The sequence below is a fragment of the Penicillium cinerascens genome, assembly GCF_028974065.1.
Source record: "Penicillium cinerascens strain IBT 15544 chromosome Unknown contig_6_segment0_segment0, whole genome shotgun sequence".
NCBI classification, from domain to species: Eukaryota; Fungi; Ascomycota; class Eurotiomycetes; order Eurotiales; family Aspergillaceae; genus Penicillium; species Penicillium cinerascens.
Window position 1 is genome coordinate 820,179 of NW_026695295.1, and position 21,136 is coordinate 841,314.

The following is a 21,136-nucleotide window of genomic DNA, read 5'->3' on the forward strand; positions in this document are numbered from 1 at the left end:
ATATACGCGATTTAATGTCAAGGTTTGTTGTTACAAGCCTGCCACTGCAATCATGAACATGAATTAATAATATCCTAGTATACATACATGACCTTCATCGCCCTCTTCGAGCTTGGATCTTTAATATGCGGCGTTGCGACCTCTTCCAATATGTTCATAGTAGGGAGGGCAATCGCTGGAATGGGGAGTGCGGGTGTGGCAAATGGTGCACTAACAATTTTATGCGCCTCGGTACCTCTTGTGAAAAGAGCTCGTATGTTATTGATTTTGGCTTCCGGTCTGGCCCCGAAACATTTTGGAGTCCTACTAACGGTCCTGAAACGTAGTTTACTTTGGCATTGTGGGATCATGTATGTTTTCCCTTCAGTTCCTCGTTCGCTCCATTCTAATCCACGCAGGTAGTCAGATAGGCGTTGTGGTCTCGCCATTAATTGGTGGTGTATTGACGGAGTATGCGTCTTGGAGATGGTGTACGTATCCTCGGCTCTCCGAAAACAGTGTACTCAGTTACTAAGAATCAAGCTAGGCTTCTACATCAATCTCCCCGTCGGCGGACTGGCAGTGTTTGCTCTTCTTTTCGTATCATTTCCCGAACCCATTCTGAGAGGGCCTGGGCCGCAATCGGAAATGAGAGCCACATCTTTATTCTCTGAGCTCGACATTATAGGTTTTCTCCTCCTCTGCCCGGCCCTCGTTATGTTTCTTCTCGCTCTCGAATGGGGCGGATCAGCATATATTTGGAACAGTGCGATGGTTATCGGCCTCTTCTGCGGATCGGCCGGGAGTCTGGCATTATTCTTGTTATGGGAATATAAAAAGGGAGATGCAGCGATGATTCCATTGGGAATGATTAAACAAAGGGTGGTCTATTTTTCTTCGCTGACTTGTTTTTTCCTTTATGCGAATAGCTTGGTCACTTCTTACTACCTGGCTATCTACTTCCAAGGAGTGCGAGGCAAATCACCGATGTTTAGCGGTGTGTATATGCTACCGGGTGTCATCGCTCAAATGGCCTCTGGCTTTCTATCTGGCTTGGCGGGTACGTATCACACTCTATTCTGCCTAATAACTGGGTAATTAATGCGTTCAAAGTAACCCGAATTGGTTATTACCTACCTCCTGCAGTTATGGGAACAACCTTATGCGCAGTCGGAGCTGGATTAATGAGTATGTTCCATCCGCATACCAGCTTTGGTGCATGGGTCGGGTTTCAAATACTCGCGGGTCTGGGACGCGGTTGTGCGCTTCAAAATGTATAGTTTCTCTGCACTAAGATCTATTCTTTAACCGATATGACTAACACTTCTGAACCGATCAGCCTCTCATAGCAGTCCAAAACAATCTTCCTCCGTCCAAGATCCCCGTCAGCATGGCGTTTCTCTATTTCTGCCAGACCTTCGGTGGAACACTGTGGCTTTCGTTCGCCAGCACACTTTTCAATACTGGTCTTACAAACCTTTTACCCATCTACGCACCAGATGTTTCTGTTGCGAAAGTCATGTCGGCTGGTGTCTCTGGAATACGATCTGTGGCCCCGCATTCTAGTGTAGATAGTGTGGTTATGGCTTATAATAATGCCGTTCAGCATGTCTTTTACATGGTCTCTGGGACTGCGACGGCAGCCTTTATATTTAGTTGGGGGCTGGGATGGAAGAGCGTTAAGAAGAGAACAGACTAGTCTGAGATTTGCAATCCGGCGACCAGCACTTTCACAGCTAAAGTTGCCCGCGCTGTTTCTTGGCGCTGCATTATGATTTTGAGTCGGGCTATAGGGAGTCGAAGTTACAGCATTGTCATATTGCTTCATGTACTCTACATAAGGATATATATTCTTTTTCTAAATGATTCTATAATATTACGTAGAGCAATAAATATATGAAGCAATCTCATAGCTGCGCATAGAGATATTCAAAAAACTAAAATTCGCAGACGTCATAACACTCTCTCCTACTTATAAAATGGGATTATGGCCAATGCTTTAAAAAGAAAAGCTGGGAGCAACTAATGTAGCTCGTTCTCAATCTACCAGAACAGAAACCCAATCACAATCACGGCCCTGGAATGCCAGGTGGATCCGATTTCCGTGCTCGGCCCTTGTTCGCGCCGAGCTTAGCAACATCGGTCTTTACGTCACTCCGCGAGCTTCACCAGCTTCACCGAAGGAGCATCCCACTCACATAAATAGACACCTTAATCACACTCAATCAACTAGCAAACAATTCAATTGAACCCCACCCCAATTGAACCAACCTCAACCATGAGCTCCGCAAACAATGTCGCCTTCACGGCACCCATTAACCCGCCGGGTTCCACCCCACTTTCGCGCGACCAAATCTGGGCCGGCCTCCTCCTCAAGATTCGCTCCGCCGAGACCTTCGTGTCCGCCGCAATCCAATCCACAGACGTGCTAAGCGAAAGCACATCCCCCTCCGGCAACGCCGTGACCGTTCGCGAAATCCTGTTCCGCGAAGGCCAGAAGAGAGTCAAGGAGACGGTGACTGCGTTTGAGAAATGTCGCGTGGAATTTGAGCAGCCGGACGGAAGCCGCATCAGCAACGTTGTCAGTGAGGGTGCTGGTGGGGTGCTGTACATGACTTATATCTTTGAATGGAGGCATCCTGGAGTCGGGGCGGAGGAGATGCAGGCGTTGCTGAAGAAGGAGAAGAAAATGAGTCAGATGGCCGTTGAGGGGACTATCAAGGTGTTGAGGCAGTTGGTTGAGGAGAAGAAGCTTTGATTAGCTCTCTAGGAGAGCTTGCAATCGTGCATCTAATTGAGGATAAACATCACATCCATCCATATATCATATATTTCATGCGTTGTTTCCGAGTCATGTCGAGAGTAGCTTATCGAGCCGTGACAGGCCCACCCGAGTACAGACTCGAATGGTATCACTTCCATGGCTCTCCCCTTCTATTTACTCTTCAGGGACGGTGATCTTCCCCTCGGACACCTGCACTGCAGTGCCCGTCAACTCCACCATTTCAATCTTCTTGTCGCTATCCAGGGCAACCACGACTCCAATATCACTCCGCCGACCCATCTCAACACCCTGCACGACATGATACTTGTACTCCTCACCAGCCCGACCCTCCGTCAAGGCAAGGTAAGCCGTCAGCCCACAAGCCGAGCTGCCCGTTGCCGGATCCTCGAAACCACCCAGCATCATCCGAGTGCGAATAACCTTCTGACCCATCACCGCATCATCGACATCCCTCACGAAGAAATAAACACAAATCAAACCCGACCTCCACCCCTCATCGAGATACGCCTCATTCTTCACAGAAAACAACTCACCCCCAGAAGCAGTAGTAACAGCCGCCAGCGCCTCCAGACTCGGAAGTTCAATAAACGTCTGACTCAATCCATTAACGATCGAAAACAACGGGAACGAAACACCCTCCTTGAAAAACGGCTTCAGACTCGAATGCAGCCGCAGTAGATCACCGAGCGGGAGGCGGTTCGCGTGGATGCGCGTGTTATGCGCAATACGCGCGGCCACGGCCTGCGTCGTCTGGTCGGAGACGGAAATGGGGATCTCGCCGGACTTGGTGACCAGCGTGTCGACGCCGGGGTTGGAGCCAGCGGCGTGGGAGAGGAACCACGAGGCGGCGCCGATGGTGGGGTGTCCCGCGAAGGGGATTTCACACTCGATGGTGAAGATGTCGATGGTGCGTTTGTTGTGCTCGGTGACGGGGTGCACGAAGATGGTTTCGGAGAGGTTGAATTCTTTGGTCATGATGTGCTTTTGGTGCTGGGTGAGCGCAGAGCCTTCGGGGAGAAAGACTACGGCAAGCGGGTTGCCGCCGTAGGCTTTGAGGGTGAAGACGTCGAGGGTGACGAAGTTTAGTTGCATGATGGGATGAGTTGGATTGAATTATGGTGGTGAGAATTGAATGGGGCAAGAAAGTACAGTTAACTTATACTTCGGGCTTTGACTCATTTTATGTTTAGCGACGTGGGTCACTCAGGTGTGGGGTACTGCATCTGCCGAATCCGCTCGGAGTCAGCAATGTTTAGTATTCACCGATTATGTACATATTATTCACGACACGATAAAATCCTCTGGATGGCCTCGTGTTCTCTCCCACTGCTTCAGTCCCGTCTTCAAAGCAGTCGCAAATCCCTTACAGCTGTAGAATACCGTTGCACCACACGTCCCACAGAACGTTCGGAGCACATCCGGCGTAGAACGGAAGCTCTTGGACCCGATCATCAGATCAGCATACGGACGAGGCAAGATGTGGCCTACAGGCACGAGCATCCACCCGACGACGTGCGTCCCGTTCACCAGCGACAGTCGTCACAGACATCTAGACATGCGAGCCATTTGCTCTTGTCGGAAGGTGAATCCACCCTTGGCTGGCTTCAATGTTGACGAAGTCTTCCCCTGGGTGGGAAATCGTAAGTGATACACCTCCAGAATAACAATCTCGTCTCAGGATGTTTTCATCAAGAGCCTCTTCAATCAATCTTCCAGTACATACGACCATAGGGTGTGGAGAACAGGGCTTCCCGTCCGCTCAGCCGTACTTAAGCCACACGCCGGCAGGTTAGTAGTTGGGTGGGTGACCACCAGCGAATCCCTGCTGTTGTATGTTTTTATTTTGTTTCGTCTTTTGGTTCGTTGTTCGTTGGAAGCTTCTCAGCCCATCCGTCATACTTGTAGATTGCGACGGCTCGAGTTCGACCATCGGGAGCAGAACCACGTTGTATTTTGAACTCCGGCGACATTCAAAGATACGAAATGCATGAATTCTTCGACATGCTAATGCCATCGTACCAATTCCTAATCCACTGATAGGGTATCTAACCACCCGCCAAGTCGTAAGCCTGCAAGATATCCTAGATTTGTCGATCCATCTTCTCTGACATCTAGCTCCTCCATATCACGAAGGACCCTCTCAATATATTCGCCAGCGCCGCTAAGTTTCATAATAAGTGCAATGGCGCGGTGTACATCGAGAAGCCGGGGGGATGGCGGATCTATCGTGCGATGAGGACTTAGGGTCAGCGATCGTGTGACGGGAAACAAAGGGTCACGTAAGAAAAGACTGTGTTCTGTCGAGTCAATCCTGTACTGGTGCGGTGTGCCAGTGCGTTCAAAATAGATCTGAAATTCGCCGAATAGCCGGTGGTAGTCTAGTGTTAAAGTGAGGGCGTTCATAGGACTGTCGATTTTGGGTCCGTCAATAAGATGGATTATTCCGGGATCGAACATGTCCAAGATCCGAAGAGCATTTTTCTTTAAATCGCTCTAGGCACAATATTAGCACCGTCAAAATACCAATCCCAATAATCGGATATACTAAATCGGTTTCACCAGAAGCTACCGTCGTCAGACAATAAGGGAGAATGTGGGCAACCTCCAAGTATTGAAATTAATCGCTGGACTCATCCTTCAATAGGTTCCCGTCATCGTCTGCACAAGATTCCGCATTCTCCGCGAAACGTTTTCTGGCTGCTACTCTATCGAATTTCCGAGACACTACACAGCGGTGGCGGTCGCGGATAAGATAGTTCTGCCGTAAATCAGATATAAGCTGCCTCGTTCCAGTCGGTGTTGAGCTCTGCAGCGATGATAACGACGTAGGCGTTGGTTGTGGTGTCTTGACTGATGAAGCTCTAACTGCATTTGCGAATTAGCATATACTCACTGGAGATCAACCATATGTATAAGTAAGGAATTAACGAACGGGGAAGGAGGAAATTTGCAACGATATACTCAGCAAACTTCTCTAAGCTTTCGTAAAGCTTGTTTATTTGTTCTGGTTCCCATGAAGAAAATCCCTCGAAGAATACCAAGGCGTGAGTAATATCGGAATTAACGGTATGTCCTTCATCCGAACACAGGTACTCATAGATGTATGAGAGGAAGAAAGTCATAAAGGTATCCGGCGATGTAACGTGCTCGAGAGTAGCCTGGATAAGTGCCGCAGGCCGATAGCCATTCCGAACGGTCTTCTCGGGGCCATAATGCCGTACAAGCCTGATCACCAGGTTCCTTGCCGACTCATGCTGTTGTGGTGTTAATGACAAGGGTATTGAGAGGTCCAGAACCCCCTCTAGAGAGGACTGGTGACGGTCTTGATCTTCATTAATCTGCATGAGGTTGAGACAATGTTCGAGGGTCACATCACGTGCTTCGTTGATGTTCTCCCTGAAAGCCTCGTTGCTCACCCGCGATTGCTGTCATTCAGTATATTCGTTCACAGTGACATCTAGCAGGTCGTCAACTATGATTGATTCAGATGAGGGACCCGACTCTTGTCCTGAAGACCGGCTGCTGTCAACCTGCCAAGTTAGACTAGCTGTGGATAAAGTTGACATTTAGCCATCGCACGGCCAATAACACGTGAATCTGCCCCAACCCAAAAGCTGAGTCACTCCGTAAAGCAGCCCGAACCCAGAGTGCAACCCGGTCCAGGCCGAGGCCAAGCGCACAAAACCGGGCCGGTGAGTCGGCATCGGTGGGGTTTGATAAACGATAAGGTCTCGTGTCTCACACAACACCGAAAAAAATTACGAATGGCAGGGCGAAAACGGACATAGGAAAATGAGGGTATATTGTTCTATAGATTCTAAAAAAATGAAATATGCATAGCTCATGAAGAAGAGCGGCGCTCATCCAACTGCTCGTGTAGATAAAGACGGCCTTCGGTATTGACGAAGCCGCCGATTCCAAATGCGGGGATAATGCGACACATGCGCAGCAGTGAAGCGCCGAGCCAGTCACGACTGACGCGAGCGAGTCGCTCCTTGGTAGGCATGACTTGGGGTCTGTTATAGAGATCCAGACCGAAGAGGTGGATGGGTGTGCTGATGAGTTGGATGGATGCGGGGATGGCGAGTTGGGCGATAAGGATTTTGAGATATTCTTGGGAGGCGACTGAGTCCGGAATTGCGGCCGAGACCATTGATGGGAGGGTGAAGGAGCCGAAGATGGTAAGGCCATCGCGGATGAGGAATGCTGAGTAGGTGGCCACGGGGATCTTGGTGCGGCCGATGGAGCGGACGGTCTTTGGGGGTGTTGCGTCTGCCTTTGGAGTGTCGACCGAGGGAGGGGAAGTCGGCTTTGGGGAGCCGAAGAGTTGGGCGAATTTGACGTCTTTCCAGATGCCGACGGAGGAGTTGACAACGAAGGTGGATGCAAATGTAGTCATGCTGGCAATGGCGTGGTCGATCTTGGGGTAGACCTTTTCAAAGAGGGTCTCGGAGGCATTGGCCGTTGCGAAAGTGGCGGTATAAAGAGACCAGACGAGAAGACTGGGGCGTGAAGTTAAAAAGGTCGCTGGCTGTGTGATGGAGAACCATAAATGCTTGCGGAACGCTGGAAGAAGAGGTTGATTGTGGAATGACTTTTCAACGACGAGTCTGGCGATCGTTAGCCCTGAACCCACACCATGCATGCAATTCCAGTTGCGGAACTGAACTCACCTGTCAAAGATCATGACCGCCGGTGTTACAAGAGTTGCCGAGCCAGCAGCAACGAGGGTGTCTGCCGCTAGGAGCTCACCGAGCCGGCTACGGCTTCGTTGAATGCCCAGCGGCATGGTCTCTTGGAGGTTTTGGGTCATGATCCGTTGATGATAATAGTCGACAATGCTACCCTCATCTACTTTATAGGCCGTGTGGCAGACGAGGGTTGTGTATGTAGTGACAGGAGATGTATGTGCAGAGGGGAGAATGTATTTGGAGGCGAATCTTGGAAGAAATTCAGATTAGATAAAAGGAATGGAACGCGGGGCAGTGGATCAGTCGCAGAACCAACTCACTGTGGATTGTGGATCGTAGATCGGAGACGGACCGAATTCTGCAGTCCGGTGAAGAGATGGCGAGAAAGAAAGATGAAAGGAAGGTAGTTGAAGGAGGAAAGAGCAACAACACTCGGGCGAAGATATAGGACAGTGTAGCGGGGATCAAGTCATGGCCATGCTAGACCCCAAATGCATTTATAGATATCAAAACGGATTCAAGATCGGCCTCCTAATTCAGTCCTTGGTCGGCGACGCCGTCCAATCACTGTTGGGGACCGGCCCGGGGACCGGTGTTGCACCCGGAAGCTGATTGGATCTATCATCCGACATGATCGCCCTGAGATTTCAGGAACAAAACGCGTTCTAGAAGATCGGTGAGACTCTTGTTTTACTGACCCTTCTCTCGGAACTGCGTGGACGCGTGGGATTGCCTTAAGCGGAACGATGTCGTGCTCCCCCGCGTTCCCCCGATGCTGCCCCCCTGCTATGATGTCGACTCGGTCTCAACCTTTGCCGGGTTGATTTCATTCACCCATTGGGCCCCGGTGTGGGGTTTCTCCTTCTTGTGTCAAAATTGGGCAGTGACAGGAGACAAGGTTTTCGAGATCGAGATGCGTCCAAGCTCCCTCGCGATTGCCGTCCAATAGATAAGTAGATGGAGGGCCGAGGGGTGTTGACCCCAGCTTTGGGAGAATCTACACTGCCGACTGTGGAGTTTTCTATCAAGTAATGGATTGCGTGCGATCGCTCAGGGCGTGATGTGTTGCCTGGTTGCCACTGCTGCCACAGACACCGACACTGCCCAAATCCCAACAGTCTTGTCGGAGGTGCCACCCGATTTGCCAGCAGCTGCATCCTTATCTGTGCTCTCATGTAGCGGGGTATTCGTTGACACATCAAAACCTTTCCTTGCTTGCGTGTCAGGCGATCGAGTGTTGGTACCCTTCACCGAGGGCTAGCTGGCAAACCCAACTGAGATTATGCGACCGCCATTTAATTACTAGTCCCCTGATGCGTCTATGATCTAATCCTTCTCGTATCTACCGACGAAGGTATATAAATAGCTGAGTTCAGGCACCGTCTCTATTTGCACCACGAAGGTTCCACGATCTGTCGCGCCAAGACTTGTCAATGTAGGATGCTGCTAAAGTAGTCTCTTTTAATACTAGAATATTCCATGTTTGTCTTCGAAGTATTCTTCTCTTTTGTTGTTCTTTGTTCTTCAAGTAACAGCCCGGTGATTCTGGTGATGATAACCCAATGACGCATGATGGCGGACGGCCTGATTCCTTAGGCGGCGACATCCCTACATCTCCTAATGACAATCCGTCTCTCTCACCTCTCCCGACGAGGCTCGTGGATGAGGGACACGAATCATTATACTCACTTCTCTATACTGTACTCTGAGGTCCTGTATGAAGTACATACGACCATATGGTGAAAAGAACAGGGCTTCCCGTCCACTCAGCCATACTTAAGCCATACTTGGATCCACACTCCGTCCGCCGAGGAAGTGGCATATGCCCTCCCATACCTGCAGAAGTATCCGTCGGACCACGTTGATCTTGTGATTGGATTTAGCCAGGGGCAGCACCAAGATTCAAGAGAACTAGAATACTGTAGTTCAAGCTCTAGGTCTGTGCGTCCCGTGGCCGCGAGTATATAATTGGAACGGAAGAAACACGGAGTTTTTTCACTTTCTGATCTCTCGTTGTGCATTCTAAGCCATGTGAATGTTTCTATATCACTCCGTCTATTACCAACCTCTGGTATCTACCAGCCGATGGCGGTGTCATCGAAGCCCCAGAACTCTCCGGCTCCATTCTCCTTGGTCAAGCCATCGATTTTGGTTACCTCGAATGGAGCATTTAGTTTGAAGCCACTGGAGCTATATGGCCTTGTAAACCCACGGAGGTAATTTCATGGTCGGCAAGCTGGAACAGAGCATTTCTGTTATTGCAATACGTTTTCCTCGGGCACTAGGTATCTGATTACCTGCTACACATGCTACATGCTGGTCGTTATTGGTGTGAGATGAGATATTTGATTGGCAACGCTGATCCCTCTGATCATGTGTACGTAATTGTACTTTTAAAAAGCAATTTGCTACGTATCTTGGCAATCCCATCAATGTAAAGCCGCATAGAGTGATGTGTGCAAGAATCCAGGACTGACATGACGCGACCAATGATCGCGCAGGTTTCCCCGCTTATCAACCGCGGGTGAGTTTTTCCGCACTCGACCGCAGCCAAGAGCCGAGCAAAGAGGCGCGTTCGATAATCCATCGAGACGCGAAGAATCATCTCTTTGAACATATTAATTATGACCTCCGCGGCAGATAGCGCCCCACTGCGCGTCTCGCAGCGGCGGCCGCTCGCGTGTCGAGGTAGATCTTACCCCCCTCTGTGTGGAGAACTGGGCTGACGCTGGAACAGAGTGCACCAGGCGCAAGCGCAAATGTGACAAGCAGATCCCTTGCTCCCGATGCCGACGCCTCCACCTTGAATGCTCAGTGGAAACAGTCCGGCTGCGCCGGGACACTGTGCAACATGCGTTTGAAATTCAATTCTTAGGCTCAATCTTAGCAGATCTGGATTCTGCTTCTGAGAAGCCGCCTCATGTTGCCCAGAAAATCCGAGACAGGATTGATCAACTGCAGACTGGCACTGGTGATGCGTCTGATCAGATGAACCTTGACTCGGCGCAGGAGGACTTGAGATCCTCGGAAGGTCTTGATGAAAAACCCATACAGCATCGACTCCTTGACGTGCTCCCGGAGAGTACGGATCCCCCTATTCTGACTGCAATCGAACATCTTGCCTGGGGTCGAAACTCCGCGGGATGCTTCCCTCACAGGAGATGCGCTTGCCAGTATCGTCGAGACAGCCCGGAGCTTTTGTCGATGAACGGCGGGCCTTTCCAAATACAGGGCTCTGCCTTGGAGTCTATGGTTCATATTCCCCCAGTCTCCGATGCCCAGAAGCTCATCAGATTCCATGTCGGCCATTTGACATGGCATCATAACTGCTTCCACGGCCCGACCTTCCTCGAGCAATGCGAGTTATTCTGGAGAACGGGGAGATGTGACCATCCTCTCTGGATGGCGCTTTATTTCGCTGTTTTGAGCTGCACCGTCAACTCCATTCAGAACAGCCGCAAACTAAGAGCGCTCACCGATGTTGACCTTTACCTTGCGATGCAGCCCGCTCAGCTACTGTTCTCCGCGATGATTCAAACTCTGTACAGCTCACACTTCCTGAACGACCTCTCAATATACTCCGTCCAGGCCATTGTGATATCAACAGAGGTTGCTCACAACCTCGGCCTCAGCCAGTTGAATGCAACTCTATTCAACGCCGCGGTTCGCATCGCCGAGTGTCTTGGAATTCATAAAATCAAAGAACACACAACAACCCTGACCCATACCAAAGACGAGTGGGAAGAGCGCGTCGAGCGAGAAGTCGGCAAACGCGTGTGGTGTCAGATGGTCATCCAAGACCACTTCGCCATTCCTTTCACCGACACATACAGCATCTCCCCAATGCATTTCTCCACGGGCCGGCCCCTGAATGCAGATGAGCGCAATCTGGTAGAATTGCCGACAGAAACGCCGACGATCAGCACCTATGTCCGAGTGCTTGTGGAACTTGCCGCATTGATGCCGGGCCTCGCAGATGGACTTGGTCCACTCACGAAACGAAAACCCCGTCGAGAGCAATACGAACATATCTTACGGATCGATCAGAAGATGCGAGCGATCGTCAACAACATACCCTCATTTTTGTTACGGTCGGATAAGGTGAAAGAGGCACAAATACCGTGGCTCGGTATCGCCCGACGGAGTCTTGCCATCACGGCAGCTGAAAAAATCATCATGATCCACCGACCATTCCTCTTCCGATCATTCCATGATACAGCATATAGCCATTCCCGACGTACCTGTGTCGCGGCTGCCATGACCATTCTGCGAGAACACGAAGCGATTGTCGAAGAAGACGATCTCTCCATCTGGACGCATACAGCCTTTGCCATCACGGCAGCGGTCATTCTCTGCTTCGAAGGGAATGCCCTGGTGAAAGATCCAAACAACGCAAAAGTCGACGTCTACAGAGAAGTGGTATCCGCCGCTCGCGACCGTCTCGCTTCTCGAAACAGCGACATACTCGCCCAGCGAGGGGTTGCTCTCATCGATGCGATTTCCATTGCCGAAGGATCCGCCTACGGTGCTTCGGATCTTAACCGGGGCTCGTCAATCGATGTCAACAGAGTCTTTGCCAATTTTTCAACACTAAGCCGGTCGAATCTGAATGCTAGTGCGGAGGACATCATATTTGGCAAGATCCTTGGTGAAAGCCCCGAAGGCCGAACGGGTTCGGCAATTGATCCCGAGGAGATGCAGTTGGCTTGGAACCAAGAAGAAGTTGATTTTGATTCTTGGTTCAATGAGGTTTTCCACAATTTCCAAGGTCCTCCTTCATTATGATCAAAATTGAAGTGAACGTTCTTGATGTATTTTACTTTGTACTATAGCATATCCCAAACCTCTTATTCTACACCAGATCCTTTCAATTTTTCACATAACCCGGATCATTGACCCCTGGAGGTCCGTCCTGCAGCGGCGGTGTAGATGGCCAACGGACAAGTAGTTTCTTCCGGCTTGGGTTTTAAATGTACGTCCAATTTGAGTACGAGATAAATGATAAAAATACAAAGAAAAAACCGAAAATGTACAGTCTCCAGCGTCCTTTCAAAGGGATTCACCTGTCCGAGACGCGCTCAAGCGGGTTGCATAATCAAACCCTCCTTGATCGCATCGATCATCTTCTTGTTCAGAGGGTCCTTCTTGTCAAAAGATGCCTTCTTGCGTTCAGCACTGGTCCAGGTCGTGATGTCAAGCTTATCGCCTCCAATAGTAGGCCCGTATTGTTTCTTGTAGTCCGCCAAAGCCTTTTGCCATGCCCAAGGATCTCCATTGTTAGCATCGGCCGCAGGGATAACGATCTCCTCGGCCTCGGCCCTGGGCTCCTCGAGCTCGCTTTCAATGTCGGACAGGCCTTTAAGCTCAATGTTCTGCTTCTTGGCATAGGCAAGCAGCTTTTTGTCGAGGCCGTCACCCTCGATTCCGAAATCCGGGCCGATGTCAGCGGCAATGAGACGAATGAACGCTGCCATGACCACCCCGACACTCTTGACCTCCGAGTCGGGCTTCAGTAGACCTTCACGTTCCAGAGTGGATAGCATAGTAAGGAACATGATTCCAAGTGTGTTGATGAGAGCGGCCACACCTTCGCCATCATCCACCCTAGATTCAATCGCATCTCAGCACCTCGGCAACGAAAAACTCCTTTGGCCAATAGAGAGAGGGAGAGGAACTTACTGGAATAAAGGGTCGGCGTCGCCCTTTGTGAAAAACAGGGCCATCCCCTCGCACACGGCCCACTGCCTTCCAGTCGCCCTTTGCCTCTTCAAAATCCAGAATCAGATTCTGCGCCAGCTCCACCAACCCGTAACCGAAGTGATCATTGTAGGTGTACATCCCAAATCCATCCGGGTCACGCAAGGAGCCCATAATGCGCAGCGTGTTAAGCTTGTGAGTCGCCGCCCTGGTGATAACCCAAGGGTGCTCCGGATGCTCTGCGGCGGGTTTCAAGCAGACACAGGTCTCGCCATAATCGCAAGCGGGCTGTTTCTCCTATGTGCGATAGATGTCAGAATCAGAGCCAGAGCACTTGAGAATTTCTCGACTGACCTTGTCCGCGGTTTCCTCATCCTCATCCTCATCATCCTCTTCGTCCCATACGTCCTCGGACTCGCCGCGATCGTGAAGCGGTTTACACAGGCAGAGGTATGCATAGGCCTCAGGCTTGCTAATCTGCAGTCTGTATCCATCGTCTGCATTGGCAGAGCCTGAAACTTTCGACCAGCGCTTGCCCCGGGGAATTACGGGCTCATCGGTGTTGGAGGCGGCAGGTTTAGACTTTTTGGAGGCATTGCCAGGCGTATCGGTTGACTGTCGCTTAGGAGGCATGGTGATAGTCGGTTGAAAACACCGTGAAGTGAGTAAAGAAAGAACCCCGCGAGTGAATAACGTGATAGTCAGGGGTTAAGACAGCTAGGAAAAGTTGTTGACAGGTGACATCACGCAGCTAATCAGATCCGGGGACGCGACGTGACGCGACTGCGGCTCCACCTTCATCACCTTGCACTGCACCGGATGTTAATCCAAAACATCTGGCAAATCTACACACTTACTTTGGTTGCTTATCCTGGACGGAAAACTTGAGTGGAATTTGTACGTATAAGATCTGTATAAGCTATCCGTGGTAGCTGGGTTCCTCAGATAGTCACGGCCCCTGAAAAGGGACTACAGCTCAGGTTTCTTTAATCATTCCCAAAAGATTCCGCAATTTCCTTCGTCTTTGCCTCCCCCCACTATGACGCCTTGGTTTATACCGCGCTTCTTCCTGCCTGAATTTACATGGCCGGACAAGTCGCTTCCACTCGCGAAGGAGCAAATACCACCAACACCTCAACCAACACACCCGCGATTACGTCGTTTTTGGGGCTTTTTGCATAAACACATGGTTCCATTTTCTCGATATTATTGCGGCTGGACTGGGATCCCCTTCGATAATCAAATTGCTCAGCTTCCATTTGGTCTTGTATTGAAATGGTCCGATGGCACACGCATAGAGGAGGCCCTAGCTATGCAAGTCGCCAGAAGAGCTGGTTTTCCGGTACCACAAGTGATATGCTATGGAGACCATCCTAATGCACCGCATGCGCCGCTTCAATTCTAATGACTCGCGTTCCTGGCAAAGAGCTAGGCCAGGTTTATGAGACATTGAGTATCGAGGATAGGACGTCGATTTTGCAAGAGCTTAAGAGCTATTTAGAGGTGATGCGCGGGTGGTCGAATCCATGGGGAGGGAACAGAATTTGTTCTCTTCTAGGAACTGCTATTAGGAGCGTTCGCGTTCCTAACCACCTAATCGGCCCATTCGAATCCGAGGAGGAATTCAACCAATACCTTATAGAGCCTTCTTGGTCGGGTGGTTTTAAATCCGATTTGGCATACAACCAAGCTCTCGACGTCGCTAGAGGTATAGAGAAGATTCCACACCGCATTCTTTTTACCCACGGCGATATTAAACACCACAATATTATGGTAAGTGGGGGTCGGATTACAGGCTTCCTTGACTGGGAATCGGCAGGCTGGTATCCTGAATATTGGGACTTCACGACAGCATTGAGGTTCGCTCGGGAGGACTTTTGGTGGTATAACTTCGCTATCGACCTAGGCGGCGGCGAGTATTTGGCGGAACTAAAGTGTGAACGCGCATTGACCCCCTTGACAAGTACCTCATATTACTGGTGATGCCAAGGTTTTTTGTTGAATTATACCTCTCCCCGAAATCTTGTATTCTGGATTGTGGTAACTCTGAGTAAAAAAATCTAATTCTTGGATAAATCTATTCAAGATTGCGGATGTCTTTCGAATGTTAGAGGAACCTACCTATATTAATACGATCGGATTTTGTTCACTTCCTCTCTAGGGTCCATGATATGGTACAAACCCAGTCACGAACCGCGTTTTAGATGACCGAAGTTGACCCAGATCGGCTAATATTACGGCAAATTCAGATCATGAGAAACGCTACTAACTAACTAACTAAATAGTGCGACCAGGTGTGTTTTGGGGTAATAAATGAAGCAGCTAAAAATGGTTGGGACTAGTACCGGTGTAACCCTCCACTGCTGCCTAAGGATGCCTAGACATGCCTGGACCAGGTTGCTACCGGGAAAAACCGAGATATCCTTATCGGGACTGCGATCATATATTATGATCGATGCCCTTCTTTGAAGATCGCAAAGTGATCCTTGGTGCTAGCCAGGCAGTGTGCAAACATGACGCAATTAATCGAGCTCCCCCCAGAGCTGCTGGTGCTTGTCATGTCTCTTGCGGACACGAAGTCACTCAAATCTCTGAGTCTCACCAACCGCCAGCTATCCTCCTATGCTAGTAGAGGCTTATTCCGAATCGTCCATCTTTACAACGACGAAGAAAGGTGCGAGACTTTCAAGTCCATCATAACCCACTCGACCTTCAAACGCAGAGTGCAGAAAATTCATCTTAACACTGTCGAATATGACTATGTGAGTTTCATCAACCACTACCAATATCAGGAGTAAGCGTGATGCGCTCCAATTGAGTGAATATGTTGGCTCACGCGCAAGGCATTAGGGATCAGATGATGAAGGTGAAGAGGAGCCGCCAGAAAATTGGCGGAAGCTCCTGACCAAGCTCAAAACCCTTCCAAATCTTCAAAGTGTTGTTCTGCGCTTCGACAAGAACTGCGCTGTGGATCCCGATTATGCCGATAAACCTCAGACAGAACTGTATCGGGCAACGGTTTTGCGGTGGTTGTTTGCAGGGCTGGCATCTATGGAACAACCCCTGAAAGAATTTGCTATTCAAAACCTCCAGAATATTTCACCTCGGAACAAAGACATTATTGCTCAAATAAAACGGCTTCTTCAAGGACTTGAATCTTTGCGATTGAATGTTGTGCACGAACTTGATTCTGCCGCTCCTGAATCTGAGCTTGAGGTATGTTTTCATCACTTGTTTTAGAATAGATCGTTGAGCTGACCGAAGCTTACTATATTCGGCAGAGACCCGCGCCACATAAGTTCTTCACGCAAATACTCCCATCAATATGGCTCAAACCCACAATGGGATCCCTTCAGAACCTCTCATTGTACTCGTCATTCTACTGGGGATTTTATCCTAGAGCCAATCTAGACGGAGTCCACTTCCCCCACCTGAAATCATTGACTTTAGGTCGGTTCTCATTTGTTGATGATAAGCAGCTGGATTGGATACTAGCACACTCATCAACTTTACAAGAGCTCTACCTGGATAACTGCGCAATTCTGGTAGGCGTGGCAATAGACGACTCTCAATTAGAAGTTTCAAAATGTCAGATACCAGAGTCCGACATGGAACTCAAAGAAGAGGATGAATTCCACCATGTCTATCCTCGCCGGTGGCATGATTACTTTTCTTCCATTCAAGAAGGCCTTCCAAATCTACGTGAATTCGGCTTTGGCGTCAGTGCATCATGGGATGAAGATGTGTTGCCCTTTGAGACGGAAAAGAAGATTGTACCGGCGTTGATGCGAGCCCGGTATATGGCGTTTGAGGGTAGTTTAGGACCCAGTCCATTCGTTGGTCGGAACTCCTATCTCGACATGAATCCTGAGAGCGAATGGCCGGATTGTGATGAGGAAGATAGACGGGCGTTGAAGGAATTGTATCTGAGTATTGGGAAGAAAGCGGACTATGGGAGGATCGCGGCAACCCCTCAGCGAACAGTGGAAGATTTGGTGCAAGTTGGGAGCGATCCTTGGGGTGATGATTGGAGGCAGTTACAGGGAAGGGAAGTATACATCTATGGATGCTATCAGAGACCAGAACACTGCAATGACCTGGAGAAAATCATATCTTACGGGAGATCCAGCAAAGCAATGCAAGGTTTTCATTAAAGAGGAGAGAAATCGAAGATAAACCATTTGAAACAATGTAAAAGGAGGTGGGCAGGCGATCATAATACAAGTTCAATTAAGAATCATCTTCCATTCCCGTCTCGCTCTCCATGCTCGATCTGTAATTAGCGAACTTGCTGCGTTCTCGAATCAGTTCCCCTCGGAACGCGAAAAGGAGCGGAGCCATACAAAATGTAGTCGCCAGCATAGCTAGCACTGTCATTACTATGTACACAGTATGCTCTCAAACCATAAATCGTCTGATCAGTGAACAGGGGAAAATATACCCACCATGACAGCTCGTACGAATCGCACAGCTGCTAAATTACAGGCCGCGTAAGTCATGTAGTTGTCAACCAGGTGGCCCAATAAAACTGTCATCTACGGCTTGCGCTATCTTGAGACTGATCTAAGATAAGTCATATTCCTCAGAGCCCCAAAGTCTCTTGAAATCAAACATATTATGCGATAAGGTTTACTTTCAAGGCGTTCCAACGTGTTGTATATCATTGAGAAAATACGTGTCATCCTTCGAAGAAATGAAATTGTCATATTTTCTGATCGAGAGCATTCCATCAGCATACTTCATTTTCTTGCGTCATACTTGGATTGAGTTTGTTGGCTATTGGCCCATCCCCGGCACCACTCACAGCAGGGTGGCAATGTCTCAAGAGCACAACAGAAAATGTACCTCAGAATGCAGCCCCTGCATCCATCGTTTTGAGAGAAATATATTTGGAAAAAAAAACTAGTACTGTGCTGGCCTATGATTTGTTAATTCTATTTTCAGAAATATAGAATACAGTAGACTAGCGCTCTCGGAATGGACGGTTCGGGGGGCTAAGTCACGTGACTGTAGAAACGTGGAGAAGAATCCACAACCTTGGAGAAGATGCGAGCCGAGACCAGCATCATACGATCTTACGACAACACTTAGTTACACCAACCGGTGGCTTTCCAGAAGCACCAGGATGGTTCGCATGATCGAAGAATTACGTGGTAGAATATTCCGGTCTTCGCCTTCTCTCGTCTATAAAGTCCCCCTCACTGGCCACGCTCTAAGCCTTCATCATCCAACAAACAACAACAAGTCCTCGAGTACTTTCAGAGCTTACAACTCCTATTTCTAAACATCAAACATCAGTCATCCTTGACTACTCTCACATCCACCATGTCTCTCTTCCGCACCAACTTCCCAGCCAGCGGCGACTTCTCGCCTCTCTTCCGTCTTCTCGACGACTATGACCATCACCGCTCTGGCAACCAGTCCGCCTTGCGCACCTTTAACCCTCGCTTCGATGTTCGCGAGAGCAACGATGCCTACCACCTAGACGGTGAGCTGCCCGGTATTGCCCAGGAGAATATCGAAATTGAGTTCTCCGACCCGCAAACGCTTGTCGTGAAGGGTCGCACCGAGCGCTCTTACCGCACCGAGCCTCAGGCCGAAGCCGAGGAGGGCGACAAATCTGATGCTGTGGCCAAGACTGACAAGACAAACAAGTCCGGCAAGACCACCTACTGGGCTAGCGAGCGCGTTGTTGGGGAGTTCCAGCGCACCTTCGCCTTTGGTCAGCGCGTCGACCAGGACGCTGTCAAGGCCAGCCTCAAGAACGGCATCCTGTCGGTCACCATTCCGAAGGCGACCACCACCGCCACCAAGAAGATCACTATTGAGTAAACCAATGGGTTCGAATTCGTGGCCATGTTGCGATTCGACAACTTTCTACATGAGCTACGACTATTTTGCTTGATTGCATTGCGCTAGGATGGGACACTCCTTAATAATTTCAAACATGTACTAGTTATTTAGGGATTCTAAATTGAATCATTAATCACTTATATCTCCTCATTATGACCCAATGTAGACCATTGCACTCCGTAAATCTGTAGAAAATATAGTCAATGACAAAAAGTCATGTTGAACGTTATGAATCTTGTTAAATTTAATTGCGTTACATATCTCAAAGTACAGGGTAGATTAGTGACAATTAGAGCCAGGTTGCGTCAGTGGAATTATCACTTTTTCTGTTCAATGTTGTAAAATTTGGATGCCACTTTTGGCATGAGACTTTGCCATTGTCATACTGCCGTGGAAGCACTCAAAATAGATGAACAGAATGTTTGTGATGGCAGTAAGAGAGACACAACCACCACCCCATGCGAAAGATCTGACGAAACCCAGCGATAGTCACAGGGCTTATGGGGGATCTAAAATCATGAATGGAAGCGCAGCATCAGATATTTCTTTCCTGTGAGCGATTGAACAGCTCCCACAGAGGGTGAAGGGCTAGGTAAATGCGCGCCAACGAGTGATCGCATGGTCTAGAAGCCTCCGAATTTTCAATTTCCAGAAGATCCAATAATCTCAATACCAATTTCAACCTCCGCTATTGCAATAATCAATCCTTTCTCCCAACAAACGGTTTTGGAGTGGCCCAAATAGCCGGCATCGAAAGCATACCGAACCAAGTTGCTTTCCAATCAACTTGGTTCTTCGTATAGATATCTCGGGATTAATTCCGAGGTTCGGCTTAGTTCCTGATTTGCACCAGCCTCATATCACAAGAAGAATAATATTTATCTATACGATGCTACCCTTATGAAAGACCAAGCTTTTGCTTCCCTATTGCTCTCCAGATAGCTCAATGACAATTTTCTTTGCCGAGACACCTTTGCGGAGCAGATCAATCCCGTCCTGTACCTTCTCCAGTCCACCAGTAATAACGAAGGGGTCCGGCTTTGCTTGATATTTTCCAGCAGCCAATGCCTCTGGGATGTACTTCCGCCAGACAGCGTCTCCGATATCGACAGCAGTAAGGCCAGGGCTCAAAGAGTTCACTAAACCATGGTGAGAAAGCGGATATATTGTTAAAAACATTGAAATAAACGGCTTACCAAAAACAGCATTCACATTGTCGGGCATCGTGACCTCGGGAGGCATCATCAATGGAAGCTTGCCTCCTCCAAGTCCCGCTAAGATCTGCGCACATTTGGCCTGCGTATCCTGACTGCTGATTGCATCCACGACAAGATCACCTGGTTTCAAGAGACCAGCTGTCTTATCAAGAACATCCGAGTCCTCGTAGTCAAGAACGTGCGAGGCACCAAGGCTCCTCACAAAACTGTGATTCACACTCCTGGCGGTAGCCACAACTTCAAGTCCAGCTGCAACCGCAAGCTGGATCGCCGAACTTCCAACAGAAGAACTTCCTCCCCAGATCAAGATCCTCTTTCCTGTTGGCTTAGGATTCAAAGATGGGAGCGGGGCTTGGAGCTCAAGGAAAAGTGCACTGGCGGCAGTCGAAATTGACAAGGGGAGAACCGCAGCATTTGCCAGAGGTAAGGAATGGGGAATTGGGGATACCAGGATTTCTTTGCAGGTCGAATAGAGCTGGAACCCGTTGTTGGTGGGCTTTCCTGAGAGAAGGCCATCGCAATGTCTAGGGAGATTTTGGTCAGCGCGGTTTGAAGATTGACTCTGTAAAGTGATGTGTACCCTATCACTCTTTGGCCAACTGTGAAGCGACTGGCGAGCCCGGAGCCAACCGCTACAACGTTGCCTGCCACATCGGTTCCGAATATGTAAGGATATTTGAGATGCGGTGCAGAATAATCTTGAAGCTTTAAATAGATTGGATTAGCCAAATGGCACCAAGGGTTGTCATCGCACCCGTTATCTCACTTTCCAGTCGACGGGGTTGACGGCAGAGTATGCGACCTTGATTACGACTTCGTCTTCGGAAGGGTTCGGTGTCGGGCCAGGTCCAACTTCAAGGGGTGTGGCCTGGGCGGCCGTGATCCAGGCGGCTTTGTTCTCGAAAGTTGCCATA

The 21,136-nt window shown here is 49.3% G+C and overlaps 10 protein-coding genes across 10 annotated transcripts; 5 read left to right on the plus strand and 5 right to left on the minus strand.

Moving 5' to 3' along the window:
- Window positions 1-87: 87 nt before the first annotated feature.
- N7498_006304 (MFS general substrate transporter) lies at window positions 88-1,678 on the plus strand (the record flags this gene model as incomplete). Its single annotated transcript, XM_058453366.1, has 4 exons — window positions 88-253; window positions 407-1,039; window positions 1,093-1,253; window positions 1,319-1,678. 4 exons carry the CDS (start codon window positions 88-90, stop codon window positions 1,676-1,678), a joined length of 1,320 nt encoding a protein of 439 aa, XP_058307557.1.
- Window positions 1,679-2,257: 579 nt separating this feature from the next.
- N7498_006305 (SRPBCC family protein) lies at window positions 2,258-2,737 on the plus strand (the record flags this gene model as incomplete). The annotated part of the gene is made up of 1 exon (XM_058453367.1): window positions 2,258-2,737. One exon carries the CDS (start codon window positions 2,258-2,260, stop codon window positions 2,735-2,737), a length of 480 nt encoding a protein of 159 aa, XP_058307558.1.
- A 180-nt stretch (window positions 2,738-2,917) lies between these two features.
- N7498_006306 (PhzF family phenazine biosynthesis protein) lies at window positions 2,918-3,856 on the minus strand (the record flags this gene model as incomplete). The annotated part of the gene is made up of 1 exon (XM_058453368.1): window positions 2,918-3,856. The coding sequence occupies one exon, from the start codon at window positions 3,854-3,856 to the stop codon at window positions 2,918-2,920; it is 939 nt and encodes a 312-aa protein (XP_058307559.1).
- A 933-nt stretch (window positions 3,857-4,789) lies between these two features.
- N7498_006307 (HNH endonuclease signature motif containing protein) lies at window positions 4,790-6,108 on the minus strand (the record flags this gene model as incomplete). The annotated part of the gene is made up of 3 exons (XM_058453369.1): window positions 4,790-5,257; window positions 5,469-5,629; window positions 5,697-6,108. The coding sequence occupies 3 exons, from the start codon at window positions 6,106-6,108 to the stop codon at window positions 4,790-4,792; spliced, it is 1,041 nt and encodes a 346-aa protein (XP_058307560.1).
- Window positions 6,109-6,605: 497 nt separating this feature from the next.
- On the minus strand, window positions 6,606-7,703 carry N7498_006308 (uncharacterized protein; the record flags this gene model as incomplete). The annotated part of the gene is made up of 2 exons (XM_058453370.1): window positions 6,606-7,374; window positions 7,438-7,703. Coding segments are annotated over 2 exons (1,035 nt in total), but the record flags the coding sequence as incomplete, so codon positions are not given.
- Window positions 7,704-10,079: 2,376 nt separating this feature from the next.
- Window positions 10,080-12,240, plus strand: N7498_006309 (uncharacterized protein; the record flags this gene model as incomplete). The annotated part of the gene is made up of 2 exons (XM_058453371.1): window positions 10,080-10,143; window positions 10,193-12,240. 2 exons carry the CDS (start codon window positions 10,080-10,082, stop codon window positions 12,238-12,240), a joined length of 2,112 nt encoding a protein of 703 aa, XP_058307562.1.
- Window positions 12,241-12,533: 293 nt separating this feature from the next.
- N7498_006310 (uncharacterized protein) lies at window positions 12,534-13,785 on the minus strand (the record flags this gene model as incomplete). The annotated part of the gene is made up of 4 exons (XM_058453372.1): window positions 12,534-13,059; window positions 13,135-13,157; window positions 13,189-13,449; window positions 13,507-13,785. 4 exons carry the CDS (start codon window positions 13,783-13,785, stop codon window positions 12,534-12,536), a joined length of 1,089 nt encoding a protein of 362 aa, XP_058307563.1.
- A 771-nt stretch (window positions 13,786-14,556) lies between these two features.
- On the plus strand, window positions 14,557-17,306 carry N7498_006311 (uncharacterized protein; the record flags this gene model as incomplete). The annotated part of the gene is made up of 5 exons (XM_058453373.1): window positions 14,557-15,115; window positions 15,438-15,446; window positions 15,649-15,914; window positions 16,003-16,368; window positions 16,434-17,306. The coding sequence occupies 5 exons, from the start codon at window positions 14,557-14,559 to the stop codon at window positions 17,304-17,306; spliced, it is 2,073 nt and encodes a 690-aa protein (XP_058307564.1).
- Window positions 17,307-18,477: 1,171 nt separating this feature from the next.
- Window positions 18,478-18,984, plus strand: N7498_006312 (Hsp20/alpha crystallin family protein; the record flags this gene model as incomplete). The annotated part of the gene is made up of 1 exon (XM_058453374.1): window positions 18,478-18,984. One exon carries the CDS (start codon window positions 18,478-18,480, stop codon window positions 18,982-18,984), a length of 507 nt encoding a protein of 168 aa, XP_058307565.1.
- Window positions 18,985-19,929: 945 nt separating this feature from the next.
- On the minus strand, window positions 19,930-21,135 carry N7498_006313 (zinc-binding alcohol dehydrogenase family protein; the record flags this gene model as incomplete). The annotated part of the gene is made up of 4 exons (XM_058453375.1): window positions 19,930-20,144; window positions 20,202-20,746; window positions 20,803-20,927; window positions 20,989-21,135. The coding sequence occupies 4 exons, from the start codon at window positions 21,133-21,135 to the stop codon at window positions 19,930-19,932; spliced, it is 1,032 nt and encodes a 343-aa protein (XP_058307566.1).
- Between the last annotated feature and the right edge of the window lies 1 nt (window position 21,136).